Genomic DNA, 13,749 nt, shown 5'->3' with positions numbered 1-13,749 from the left:
AATATGACATCATTGTGATGTATCAGGTTTGCGATAAATTATCTGTGCTAATGCCCGGCTTGATTCCCGCAAACAAAATTCAAACAGCTTGCCTAGTTTCGGAGATAATGGTATAAGTGATTTCCATTAGCGACGATATTATGACGTCAACTTTTTTTCTAGGAAGAATTTCTAAAATCTGAGATGGTTACTGCCTGCGCGTGGGCTTTCTGCATATACATGGCAAGTTTCACGAAGATCTGAAGAAAACTCTGGGTTGTGAAACAAAAAATGTCAAAAAATAGGAATGACGTCATAAAAATTGATATGACGTCATAGTGATGTATCATATGTGCGGTAATTAATCTCTGCTAATGCCCTGTTCGATTCCCGCAAACAGAATTCAAAAAGCTTGCCCAGTTTCGGAGATAATTTTTAGGTGATTTACATTAGCAGAGATATTTTGACGTCATAACTTTTTTTCTAGGAGGAATTTTCTAAATCGGAGATGGTTACTGTCTGCGCAGGGTATTTTTACATGTACATGCCAAGTTTCAGGAAGTTTTGATGAAAATTGGAGGCTGTGAAACAAAAAAGTCCACAAGAACTACAAAGTGAGTAAGACCTCAAGATCCTCCACGAGGATCTAAAAATAAAAATGAATTGTTTCTTGAGCTGTCATTACATTGCCAGTCACAACTGACTATCCACAATTAAAATATGTTGACATTGTAAAATACAGGGTGGCGCACCATAGTGTGGACTATCATAAATGTTCAAATTGTTGGCCAATAACTTGGAAAAGCTTTTTGATTCTACTTACATATGATGTTTGAACATTTCTAAACACCATTTCAAAATGCTTGGTTTCATTGAAGTGATGAATTATTCCTCCAATGGTTTCCTGATCAATTGGTGGCCTCTGTGGGTATTTCATTAAATTAATTAGCAAATGATTGATTAGAAGTGTGTGGCCTTTCACTCGTTCAAACCTGCTCCAACCTCTCATCTTCTGATAATTTTGCAGCCATCACTTACCTAAAATGAAGAAAAATGTAACTAATGTAATCTGACAGTGCACAAGCCGTGCATCCAGGCGATGGTTGCCCAGTTTTTGCGCCACCCGATACAAAATTATGGGGATGAGTAAAGAGGAAGAGAAAAGAGAAAAAATTGTTTTTTTACAAAACCAGCAAAATTCAGCAACGATGTAAGTCCTTTTCGATGTGTATAGCTCGACTCAGGATGTCACAATTCTCCAGAGCAGTGAGTAAGCGGCCTGATGCCATTGAGACAGAAATAATGATTTTTACCTCCGTCACCAAAGGTGAAGGAGGTTATGTTTTCACCCCTTTCTGTGCGTTTGTTTGTTTGTTTTTGTCTGTGTGCAGCATATCTCAAAAAGTTGTGGATGGATTTGGATTAAAATTTGTGGAGAGGTTTGGTGTGTGGCAAGGCCAAACTGATTAGATTTTGGTGAATATCTGGATCCAGATCTGACTACTAGAATTTTCTAAGTGATTCTTCACCATTGAGAGATTGGGCCTAATGTGATGGATAGCATGATATCTCAAAAAGTTGTGAACGGATTCCGATGAAACTTGGTGGACATATTTGCTGTGCGACAAGGAAGAATTGCTTCGATTTTGGTGATGATCTGAATCTGGATCTGGATACGAGAATTATTTTTGTATTTTTAAGTGATTCTTCACCATTGAGAAATAGGTCCAAAAATGATATAATACTGTATAGCATATTTAAAAAATGTATTGAACCCGTAATGTTCTTGTGGATCAGGCATTACGTGGCAGATGTATGTGCTCTACCGAGTACCCTTTTAGTTGACTCTGTAAGCTTCTGAAAAAGGGGGGAGGGAGGTTGGAAACATTTTCAATCACCATTGTAAATGATGTCCTATTTCCTATTTTCACACCTATTCCTTTTTCAAGTCTGATGTGAGGGCATGATGCCCCTGTCAGGTTGTAATGAGTGTGAGATGCAAAATAAATAAATAAGTATCATAATACAATACATCTGTATGTTCACGTGTTAACAGCACCCTCAAGAGAACGGAAAGTCAATCAATACCTGTTGCCAGGTGGATATCAGGGGAGCTTTGACCTCTCTTCATGTTTACTCTTAGAACAGGAAATGAGCGTATGTGATTAGAGACATCTGAAAATAAAAATGCATGCAAAGCTTGGACATGCAGCCATTCGTCATTAGTATAAAAAGTCAAATCCAAGAACGACGACGGTATTTAAGCAAAATGATAGTTTGTTAATCTCAGCGCATCTGCAATGTCACACAAGCAAATTGTCAAATCGGAGTTCCCCACCCCACATTCTCCACCACATTTTGCCACTATGATACAAATGTTATGTGACAAAAATTATACACGACAGTTTCACCTTATAGGTTAATGAGAGGAAAGAATGTAATGAGAGCTATAGGTACAGGCATGAGGAACAGCTGCTGAAAATTCAGCCCCAATCAACCAGTGGATGCAAGACAGACAGCATGTCATGCACTGAGAGCGTGAGTCAGACAAGACAACATAATAAGCTGAAGGGACACATAAAACATAAAGAACAAAGCATTGTATTTGGAGCAAGTCTCAGCATGCCACAAAGATATTATGCTGAACAAATTCGTTGCGAACAAATTGAGCAAATAGAAAATGCAGCCGACACTTTCTCAGCATGGCTGCATCGGTGGAAACATATATTGGCATTCAATTTGCTCATGTAACCTGGAGTGGAGTCGGGGAGGGGAGATAGGAACTGCTGCCAACCTTTTGGCATGCATTCTTCTTTTACAAATGGGGAAGCTCATGGAAGAGGTACCAGCACTCTTCAAAGGTTTGGGTATTCCAATAATATTCGTACCTGAGGGTATTTCATAATTTCATCAAATTTATCAGTGACAACAGTCATATGTGTTTATTACCTCCACCACGGAAGCTGGATGCAGGTTATGTTTAGCTCCACCACGGAAGGGACAGGGAGGTTATGTTTTCACCCCTGTCTGTCTGTTTGACAATCACAAATTGTTATGGACGGATTCAGACGAAACTTAGTGGACACGTTGTGGGTATGTGACAAGGACGAATTGCTTGGATTTTGGTGAAGATCCGGATCCGGATACGAGAATTTTAAAGTGATTCTTCACTATTGATAGGACCAAAAGCAATATATGGCACGGTATTTCAAAACGTTGTTGACAAATTCAGACAAAACTTCGTGGATGAGTTGAGTAAAGCCTAAGTCACATTTGCCACAGCGGCCGTGGGGTCTGCAAAATATATGGCCACTAGCAATTATACGGCGGCTGCAGTATTTCCACAATCACACAATGTAGCAGTCACATATGTTTATATTTTTTGGGGAGCCGCACAGCGTATTTACAAATTGTGGAGACCGAAAACGTGGGGGTGCCGTACAGTCTTTGATTTGATGTCGCACGGTGACCTTAGGCCGTTTCTGTGGTGGCCATAGAATTTTCAAGGCACACGCAAGGTGCCCGCAAGGCGACTGCAGGGGGGCCCTAAGCTGAACGTGCGGCCAGACGGATGGTAACGATTGGGTTAATTTTATTTTTTTTTTACCAGTTCTTTTGTTTCAGCTTGTCGAATTGCTACGGCGAACGGAGAAATGAAAAAAGTTATAACTCCGCGTTATAATTCCACGGCGACCTTACAACCTGTAAAATATAGCCAAATGGCGTAGGGCCACCCTGAGGCCACCGCAGAAACTCTGCGGCCGCCGCACGTTTCTGTCAATTCAGAGGGCGTACGGCCACCGTATCCTCGCCGTAGAGCAAATGTGACTTTGGCCTAAGTGACAAGAACAAGCAGATTAGATATTGGTTAAGGTCCGGATGCAGATCCAGCCTATTAGTGGGATATAAAACGTAAACTGTTCAGCTTGGCGGAGACATGAGCTCGATAGAGTGCCGTTTTAAATTGCAACTTTTATTGTGATTTCTTGTAATTCGCATTTATGTAACTGGTGTTGATTACTTGAATATTTTTATTATTTATTGCACAAAATCCACAAACTACTTCCTGCATATTGTCTTTGTGGTAAGTGGATATGAAGAGCACATGATAATATAATATTGTTAAGCCACATGACCGAATCACGAAGGCCATCAACCAGCCACAGCCGCCAGCCGGGTTCGATGCCCAAAACCAGACTTACAGGCCTTATATCTCAATACTCCGCCAAAGGGCAAAAATCCGACCGAGAGTTACATACTTGCATGGTGCACCAGTCAGATCTATAACCAAGCGGCTGGTTAAGATGCACCGTACATTGTTTGATGAAGCACTAATCACTTTTACCCAATTACGCACCTTCAGGGCACAAATTATTAGGGTGGTAGGTTTGGGATCCCAAGATCTTGAGTTCAAATCCCACTTGGCTGTTGAATTAGTATCAGGTGGGGTTGACTCTGCCTGTCATCCTTTCGAGGTCAGGAAAAATGAGTGCCGGCTTGCTGGTATCCTATGCTGGAGTGGCGACCTGTCCAGGATTGTACCCAATATCCAAGGAAACTGCTTAGGCAGCACCAACGCTCTGCACAGAGGATTGTCCCAACGGATGGATGGATGGAAGACCCTGCCTAGATCAGGATGTCCCTCCAAACTGGATGAGCAAGCAAGGAGGATACTGATCAGACAGGCCACCAAGAGGCCAATGACAACTTTGAAAGAGTTACATGCCTTTATGGCAAAGAATGGCCCTGTGTGCATGTGACAACAATATCCCAAGCACTCTACAAGTAAGGTAGGGTGGCAAGAGGGAAGCCATTACTCAAAAAAGCCGACCTCGAGTCCCATTTGAGGTTTTCAACAAACCACTGGAGATTCTGAAGCCATGTGACAAAAGGTTTTGTGGTCTGACTAAACCATGATGGAAATTTTGGCTTAAATGCAAAACGTCATGTTTGGCGCAAGCCCAACACAGCACATCACCCAAAGAACACCATCGCTACTGTGAAACATGGTGGTGGCAGCAATATGTTATGGGGATGTTTCTCACCAGCAGGGACTGGGGCACTTGTCAGACTAGAAGGGAAAATGGATGGAGGAAAATACAGAAAAATTGAGAGGAAAACCTGTTGCCCTCTGCAAGAAAAGCGAAATTGGGATGGAAGTTCCCCTTTCAGCATGACAATGACCCGAAGCACACAGCCAAAGCTACACTGAAGTGGCTAAGGAACAAAACGATAAATGTCCTTGAGTGGCCCAGTCAGAGCCCTGACCTAAATCCAATTGAAACTAGAGGGAGAGCACTCGGTAGAGTTTGCAAAACCTCCGCCGCCAATACTGCTAGGTCACTCAAGTGAACCTGATATCCTATTCATTCAATTTGACGTCAACAGTGCTCACAGAGTTATAGTTTGCAACTTTCCCTTTTACATACTGAATTAAGTCGTCATAACTAGATTCCTTGAGACAGAAATTGATTTTACGTGGGTATATCCACCTGAAGTTCCAAAATCAGCCGCAATTATAATTTTGGCATGTTTTTTGTTGGAAATCACTTATAACATGTAGAAACGCAAAAAAAAAAATCGAAATTTTGTTGAAAAAAGAAGTTGCAAAATTTTTTTTTCTCCAACAAATTTTTTTGGGGGGGGGGGTGGAAATCACTTAAAACACGTAGAAATGCAAAAAAAAATTCAAATCTTTTTTCAAAATGGCCGTCATAGCGGCCATATCGGATTTTGAACCAAGTCCAAAATCTAATGGCATGATCCTTGGACCATACCTAATCCCCCCACCAAGTTTCGTCGAAATCCGTCGAGGAGTTTTTCCGTAATACTGTTCACAAACAAACAAACAAACAGAAAGGGGTGAAAACAGTAACCTCCGATCTTCGATGGCGGAGGTTAAATATGTGGCATGACTTGAAGATTGCTGTCCATTAACGCACCCCACGCAACTTAACTGTCCTTGAACAGTTTTTTTTACAGAAGAATGGGCAAATATTGCCCAATCAAGGTGTGTAAAGTTGGTAGAGAGCTATCCCAACAGACTTACAGCTGTAATTGCTGTAAAAGGTGCTTCCACCAAGTATTAACTCAGGGGGGTGGACACTTGTCCAACCAAGATATTCTAGTTTTGTATTTTTAATTAATTTTCTGAAATTTGAAGAATTTGTTTTTCACTTCGAAATTGTGGGTTATGAGGCGTCAATAAAGGTAGGGAAAGTCTCATTTAATGCAATTAACTTCCTGGCTCTAAGGCAACAAAAGGTGAAAATTTTGAAAGGGGGTGCAAACTTTTTACAGGCATTGTATGGATTCTTCCTGTCTTCATATCTATTTGGAGCCACGTCAAAGTAAAATGAAACATTGGAGGATGAATGAATCATGCAATAACATGTAAATAAATTATCATACAAATTTGAATTTAAAAAAACATGGAAAAATTTTCCATTGAGAAAATGAAAAAAATCCCTGCAAAACATTTATTGCTATTATAATAGGATTAGCAATAGGATTAATTTACTCAACTCGTTAATCAACTGACATTGAGCCCAAAAAAGCAGAATTATGTGAATTAGCACATCTGGCATTTTACTTTACTACTTTAGAAATATAATTTCAATAAATGATGCCTACTCTTTCACAGATACTTGTGCTGAATAAATGAGGGTGCACCTATGCGATGTCAAGAGATTAAAAAAAAAATACTTCAAACTGTTCCTCAAAAACTTAGTGGTGTCTATCGATCTCTATATAGAAATTAATATCTCGGCCCTTTCCTGGCACCACAACTCACCAGGATTCATGTTGCAGTCAGTTTCAGAGAGTGTGCTTGCTTTCTTCCTGCTGGGCACAAACACATTGTCCTGCGATTTCAAATGTCTTCCACGCCATCTTCAAATTAAATAAATAGCATACTTCACATTAATTAATACAGTATAAATTTTCTTAAATAAATTTTCACATAAAATCTTCAAATGAAATTGGTTTTTTAAAATAATAACCTCGGCACATAATGGTAAAAGTGTAACCACAATCGTTTCTTTGTGAAGCCTTGGCCTGACGTTTTGTGTTGAACATTTTTTGAAGTATGACATCTTGAACAATGAAAAATTTTGGAATTTGAAAGGTGTCATACAAGAATTGCCTTTTCTTACAAGGAGTTATGATATTTTGTCCATTCAAGCTAAAATGGACAAAATATAACTTAAGTGTCATATAACATAACAGTACAGCTAAAAGTGTGATATCAAAACACAAACGTCTTAACCACAATATTTCAAGAATCACCATGATATTTCACCTGGTTGTCCAAAACAGTTGATAAATGAACAAGGCAGTTGTCTTCCTGTTAGTATCAGGTGAACATTAAAATGTGGGGTTGAAGTGGGTTGCATGTGTAGTTGTAACTCCATTAGCCTAAATTTAGATCAGCTGAAGATAGCAAGAAACTGCAACACCAGATATCTGTCCTCGGATTGTGGCAAACTTCAGCAGTGATCTCCCTATTGTAGTCGGTTAAGCAGCAGACGACAAGACAAAATAAGCTGGTGGTAGCATAACCTTAAAGTGTGTTTATAAAACCTTGGATTGAAGTTTTAAGACACTTAGATTCAAAATGTGACAACTTTTTGCAATTGCTGTTAATGACCTGGTTCAAAAGTGAAAGGACAATCAGTACAGCTAAAATTTGATTTTCATTCAGTTGAGATTTTAAAATTTATTTTTGTACACAGTAACCAGGGCTCATGGAGGAGAGGCTTAACCTAATCTCTCCAATTGAGGAAATCTCGCGAGATATACTCAGACTTGTACTTAACACATCATCATGATCTTAAATTATTGGTCGGCTATATATTTGTTCCATTTTGATAACTCACAGGACAATAAAATTTAATCAACCTTAATGAACTATCAATTTTTTGAAAAATATCGAAATAATAATTTTTGCCAAATGTTGAACACGACTTGAACAATTGTGCATGTTGATACAATTGAATAGAAAATATATTCACAAGTTTACTGCAGCTATATTTCATAAACATACAACACTTAAAATGTGTAATAATTGTATTCAAAGTTATCATTCCCAGCAGTCATGATTAAAGTCGGCCTTTAGTAACAGTAAATAGATTTTATATTGAAAATATTATATGTATATATATATATATATATATATATATATATATATATATATATATATATATATATATATATATATATATATATATATATATATATATATCAAATATTATACATAGCAAATATTATATATATGAATATATATATATATATATATATATATATATATATATATATATATATATATATATATATATATATATATATATATTGTTGTGGTTACCAAATTCGCAAACCACCATTCAGGTCCCTTAGGTGAGATATCTCGGTAAGTATATGTGTAGTTAGGCCCAAACCCGTTGTCTAGTGGGAATACATGTCATTTATGCGTGCTGCGACTCTTCAGGATAGCCGTTTTTCTTTTACTATCTTTATTTTGGACCAACCGCCATTGTTACCACCACCAACCACAACATCAACCACCCACCGCGGCGCCGCTTCACGTCACACCTCGCAACCGTCGCATCGCCACCGTTCTTGCGCCGCTTGTGGGTACCGGTGTTGGACTCGTGCAGGGCGCGCGCCGAACAGCGTGTACAAAACCACGGATTTTCCGCTCCAAAAACGGATCAAAAACGACACACGCCCACTTTTGTTCCGTCCAATCGGTGAGCGAGGGGCGATTTGGCCCCGCCTCCAGGGCGTTGGAGGGCGGTCGCTATATGCGAATTCATGGATCAAAATGCATTCACGCCCACTTTTTCTCGGGCCAATGGGGAGCGAGGTGAAAGGTCGAAGGCAGGGGGTCAAAGGCGAAGCCACGGGGCTTATATAAGCGACCGCGTTCGTCAGTAGAGCTGAGTTAAGACTTCGCAGTTGGTGGAGTTGGGAAGAAGAAGGAAAAATTAGGAGTTGGTCGTCGTCGTGTGCGTTGGAGTCGGAGCGAAGAGGACGGAGCTGTGGAGAGGCGGCGAAGGCAGACGAGGGGGTGCTCGCGTCGTGCCGGGAGCTGCACACCAGGGAGGCCGACGGCGCGACCTGGTCGAGGTGGAGACGCTCGTCGCGGGACTCGAGATCCTTTCGATCTCGATCTCGAGATCGAAAATCCTCCTTTCCCCCGAGCATCAGCAACCCCCTCCTGTTTCCCCCCGCGCTGAGATAGTGCGACCAAGGGGGCCCCCTTCCCACCCCCTACCAGACACTGTCCGCGAGGCCCGCGGAGTTGAGGCACCATCGCCGCTCCGTGTCTCATCACCAGACGGGTAGGCCCGACCCGGTCTCGGCCTCAGGCCCGCCTCATCCTTGAGGGTGTTCTTTTCCTTGGTTTTGGGTGTGTGTTGTCGGCGCCGTCTGTGAAGTAAAATTGTATAAGTGTTGCCGTGTGCTCGCGTAGTCGGTATTAGATCTGCATTGTCGCATTTGCTTTTTGTGTAAAATTGCATTGTGTTTCTCTTCTTTTCTATGTGCTTTTGGTGGAATTGTATATGTGTGCTTTCCGTTCATCGCGAATAAATGTGCTTTATGTTGAACTGCTTTCCCGCTTCGCTTCGTCATTTCTCTCATTGAATCCTCATCTTGCTTCACGTAAAGGGTTGGTAGTGGGCTGACTACGCCCGATAATTAATCGAACCGTCGAGGCCGACGATAACACCGCTCGGTTATCCCTATAGTACGGAACGGGTCGCTTAAGTGGCCCGTGTCCGAAGTCGACCTGCGGCGAGGTGCGATCGCCCGGTCTACCCTCCGTGTGGGTACTTAGGTAGGTCGAATTTGGCGAGCAACACTATCCCACGCGGGGGCCGATTGGCTCGATCGGGGTGAGACCGAAAGGTCCACCCGTGACTGGTTCCCGGCGTTAGTCCGAGAGGGTCACGACTGGATTGTCCGTCCGGTGGGAGACGTGCCGCGATTCGAGTTACGTGGCTGTTCGCACGCCGGCGGGCGCGAATCCGTAACACTGGTGTCAGGTCGTGCGATACAAATCCATCGCCCTCCTCGCGGCACTGGTATCGGAGAACAGGAAAACGGGCTCTCCTGTCTCCAGCTAAATTAACGGGAATCGGTCCAGGGGTGAGAGAAGCGACCCCCGATTCCCTCCAAATTACGAGCGAGCGAAATTAACCCTTCACGAGAAGCAAGATGGCGTCTCAAGGCGAGCGGGAGCCGGGGGTATTAGAAATGGATGTAGAATGTGTAGAATCCATGGTCCAGGATGGAATCCCCGTGTAGGAAATGTTGATTGTGCAGGAACACGGACTCGCCCAACTGAACCCAGAGCCCGAAATAGGTGCGGCAGCGGCCGCGGTGTATGACACCTCCCCTCCCCCTCTCCACCAAAACCCTTCCCCGATCCCTGCCGAAACGGCTCACCCAAGCGCACCCGACATGGCCCAGCTATGCGCCATGCTGGCGGCAATGACAGCGAGAATGGATGCGAATACACAACAAATGAACGAAAGGATGGATGCGAATACACAAAAGATGGATGCGAATACACAACAAATGAACGAAAAGATGGATACAAATACAAATGAAGTGAAAACGACGATGGATGCGAATACACAGCAAATGAGGGAAGAAATGAAAGAGCTACGGGGTGAGACGCAGAACATGGGCCGATGCCTGCAGGCGGGCATGAAGGCCGTGACCAGGGAGATAGGAATGGCGACTCCACGTGTGGAAGCAAACGAGCTGGAAGGGGGTGCAACGGCTGACAGGCCCGCGGTGGAGGCGGGTAAAAAAATAATTCGGGGGGCGTGTTGGGCGAGGGTCGTGACAGAGGAATCGACGGTGACCAAAAGGGAAAAATTAAATGGGGAGACCAAAACGTGTGAGACGAGACACGAGGTGACGACGACAGAAACTTATAAATGTATAGAGACACGGGAGACAGAAAAAATAGAGGAGAGACAACACGATGAAGACGGGGTAAGTGACGCACACACACACACGGAGGTAGTGGAGGATAGTGAGGTTGAGCTCGCGGAGCGTGAAGGGACCCAGTGCGAGCACCTGGATGGCCTCCTCCAGGAACGAGGGGAGGGATTCTGCCCCCTTGAGGCGAGTCACGACCAGGTGAGTTCGGTCGTGCTTTGCGAGGTTGAGGGGACGAGTGCTGTGGACGGGTGCTTGGAGAGCTTGGGGGGTATAGAGGCCCCGGAGACCCTTGTGGGGACACAAATCCCCAGTGTGGTTGTCCCTGTGTGTGTGGTGTAAGGTGTGAGTGCGTCCCCGTGTGTGGAAGCGACCCCGTGTGTGAGTGGTGTGGTGGCGATGGTGCCAGAGTACGTGCTTCCCAGCACGCCGTGTGTGGATGAGGCACCGTGTGTGGAAGAGGCCGTGGGTGTGAGTGAGACGGCCAGTATGAGTGAGGCACCGCGGGTGAGTGCCCCCGCGTGTGTGAGTGAGGGACGGAGTGTGGATGAGGCACCGCGGGTGAGTGCCCCCGCGTGTGTGAGTAGTATGGTTTGTGTGAGTAGTGAGGCATGCGTGAGTGAACGGCCGTGTGCAAGGTCGCTGTGTGCAAGGGAGACCGTGTGTGTGAGAGAGCGGTATGTAAGGGAGATGTCGGTTGGCATGCGGGAGCACGCAGCCGCGTCTCCCGGTGTGAATGTGATGGAGTGGAGTGTGTGCGTCGTAACACGCAGGTGTGCGTGGGTGGAATGGAGGCGACGACGGCGACATGTAAAGAAAGAAAGCCGAGTAGCGGCTGTAGTTGTTTCGGGGACCGTGCCGGGTTCACCCAGCCGCGAGCACGAGGTTCGTGCTGTGCAACGCACGAGACCGCCACGTGCTCGCTTGCGAGAGTGAAGTCCCGGTCCGGAAACGCCAGCGGTGGATTTGCCGATCCCGCGGACGGACAAAGTTTAGGCAGGTAAACGGATTTGGACCGGACGGGTTCTCCACGCGATCGTGTGTGTTAAGCTCCAACGGGCAAAGCACATGTGTTCGCGTGGGGAACCCCTCGAGACGTGGGGCTTGTGTTTTTTTTTTATGCGCACGGTGACGCCATGGCTGCACGTGGGGTTGGAATCCGGCAGGATGGGTATCCCTGCCGGATGGCACCGTCCAAGGAGGGACGAGGAACACGTGCAGCTGCATGACGTCACGGGCAGGTGCCAAGTGCGCGAGTTGCCGCGCTGGTGCTGCGCATGAAAAAAAACAAAAAAAAAAAACAGCAAGCCTCACTTTCGGGTGCACAGGATTCCTGGGCAAAGGGTGGAAGACCCCCTTCCCCGGGGCACAGGATGGAAACTAGTTAGGGGGAAGGGTTAGCTTAGTTAGACCGACTTCATGGGGCAGGGGTAAGTCCTCATGGAGTCCGTGGAATGGATTAGTTAGAGGGATTGTAGCCAGATTTAGGTTGGGAAATAAAATGATTTATTTGGAGACATGGACAGACTTATGGATGTGTAGGGGGGACGTAGTTTAGCTACGTAGTGTTAAATGGAACGTGCTGTCGTATAAGGGACGACGTGGGAGCACGAGTTAGTTAGGGGATGTAGTTAGGAGGATGGCAGAGTTCAGCGTGAGTGTGTTGAAGAGTTGGTGAGTTGTGAGGTGAGTACTTGTTGAGTGAGTGAGGCCAGCGGGTCTGTGTGTATGGAGTGAATGGGGAATGCATGGTGCGATGAGTGATTGGGGGGAGGAGTGACTCCCGCCCAAGGGACCCCGGGGTAAGAGTAAAGTGAGTTAGCTGGGTTAGTCAAATTGAAAAATGGAGGTCGTTTTGCTGTTGGTGGGAATGTAGGCTCGAAACCCATTTGGAGGGGTGCAGGAGCCCTGTTGACGGGCTTGGGAGCGTGGCTGCGAAAGGTGAGTATCGCTGAGTGGGTACCCCGGGCACCAGGCTAGTCGGCCGCGGTAGGCCATGGGCCCATGGGGGGCCGGGATAGCGTAGTGGGCACGGGTGCGCCTGCTTGGTGCGGGGGCCCGGGGTGCCATTAGCCGCGTGGGCAGTGTTGTGGGCAAGGGTGACCCTCGGAAAGGGGCCCGGGAAGCCAGCCTGCCACGTGTGCGTTTCAGGGGAGGTGCCATGGGGGGCACTCCCCGGTGTTAGGGAGCTGGTAGGCTCGGAGGCAGTGTAGTGCCCGGGGGTGCCATAGCGGGAGATTCGGCAGAGGGTCGTGCCTGCTAAAGGGAGCCACGTGTCCCAGCCAGGAGACCGTGTGAGGGCACGGAGAGAAAATTGGGGGGCGAGGCCCGAAATTGTGAGGACACCAACACAGGCGACGGGAATCTGGGTTGTTAGAACCAATAGTTTAAGCGAGAGGCGCTTGTTGAAAGCCCCGGGGTAGTTTAATAGTTAAATGGTTAGGGTAGATTAGGAGATGTACCCCTCTGCACCATCCATCCCCTCGCTGTCGTTGTGGGCCGCTGGACCCACTTTGGTTATAGATCGCTGAACTCTGGGGAGGCCATCCTGAGGCTTCGTTGGGCCTCGACACAGGACGTTAGCTCTCCCTTGTTCCCCTCCGGGAAGGGAACGTAGGGGTTGGGAGTAGGCTTGGTGACAGGATAGGTTAGCCGAACAAAGACGATAAAGGGGGTTAGGGGACGATTTATAGTGGGGAAGTAAAAATAAAAACAACAAAAAAAAAAGTTGGGGCTAAATTGGGGTTTGACAAATTAAGGGAGTGGGTATGTACAGTGACAGGCAAAGGCGATAGGTGGGAGGGAGACAGGTAGGTA

General features: G+C 45.5%; 1 protein-coding gene across 40 annotated transcripts in view; it reads right to left on the bottom strand.

Moving 5' to 3' along the window:
• The window catches only part of LOC147018003 (sorbin and SH3 domain-containing protein 1-like), a 329,576-nt gene that overhangs the window by 206,613 nt on the left and 109,214 nt on the right, over positions 1 to 13,749 (bottom strand). For 17 of the 40 annotated variants that reach the window (XM_085897162.1, XM_085897163.1, XM_085897175.1 and 14 more), the window contains 2 exons: positions 6,773 to 6,819; positions 2,068 to 2,154 (listed from right to left, as the gene is read on the bottom strand). The exons of 4 other annotated variants lie outside the window; for them this stretch is intronic. In XM_085897162.1, the coding sequence (XP_085753288.1) occupies positions 2,068 to 2,154; positions 6,773 to 6,782 (97 nt within the window). In that variant the 5' untranslated portion in view covers positions 6,783 to 6,819. Of the gene's footprint in view, positions 1 to 2,067; positions 2,155 to 5,024; positions 5,046 to 6,772; positions 6,871 to 13,749 lie in introns of those variants that run through there. 19 more of the 40 variants (XM_085897184.1, XM_085897173.1, XM_085897179.1 and 16 more) reach the window with 9 other exon arrangements.

This window comes from Eptatretus burgeri, chromosome 10 (assembly GCF_056783735.1).
Source record: "Eptatretus burgeri isolate ZD-2024b chromosome 10, Ebu_testis_v1, whole genome shotgun sequence".
In the NCBI taxonomy this organism is placed as follows: domain Eukaryota; kingdom Metazoa; phylum Chordata; class Myxini; order Myxiniformes; family Myxinidae; genus Eptatretus; species Eptatretus burgeri.
The sequence above is the reverse complement of the archived record's forward strand: the minus strand, read 5'-3'. Positions and strand labels throughout refer to the sequence as shown.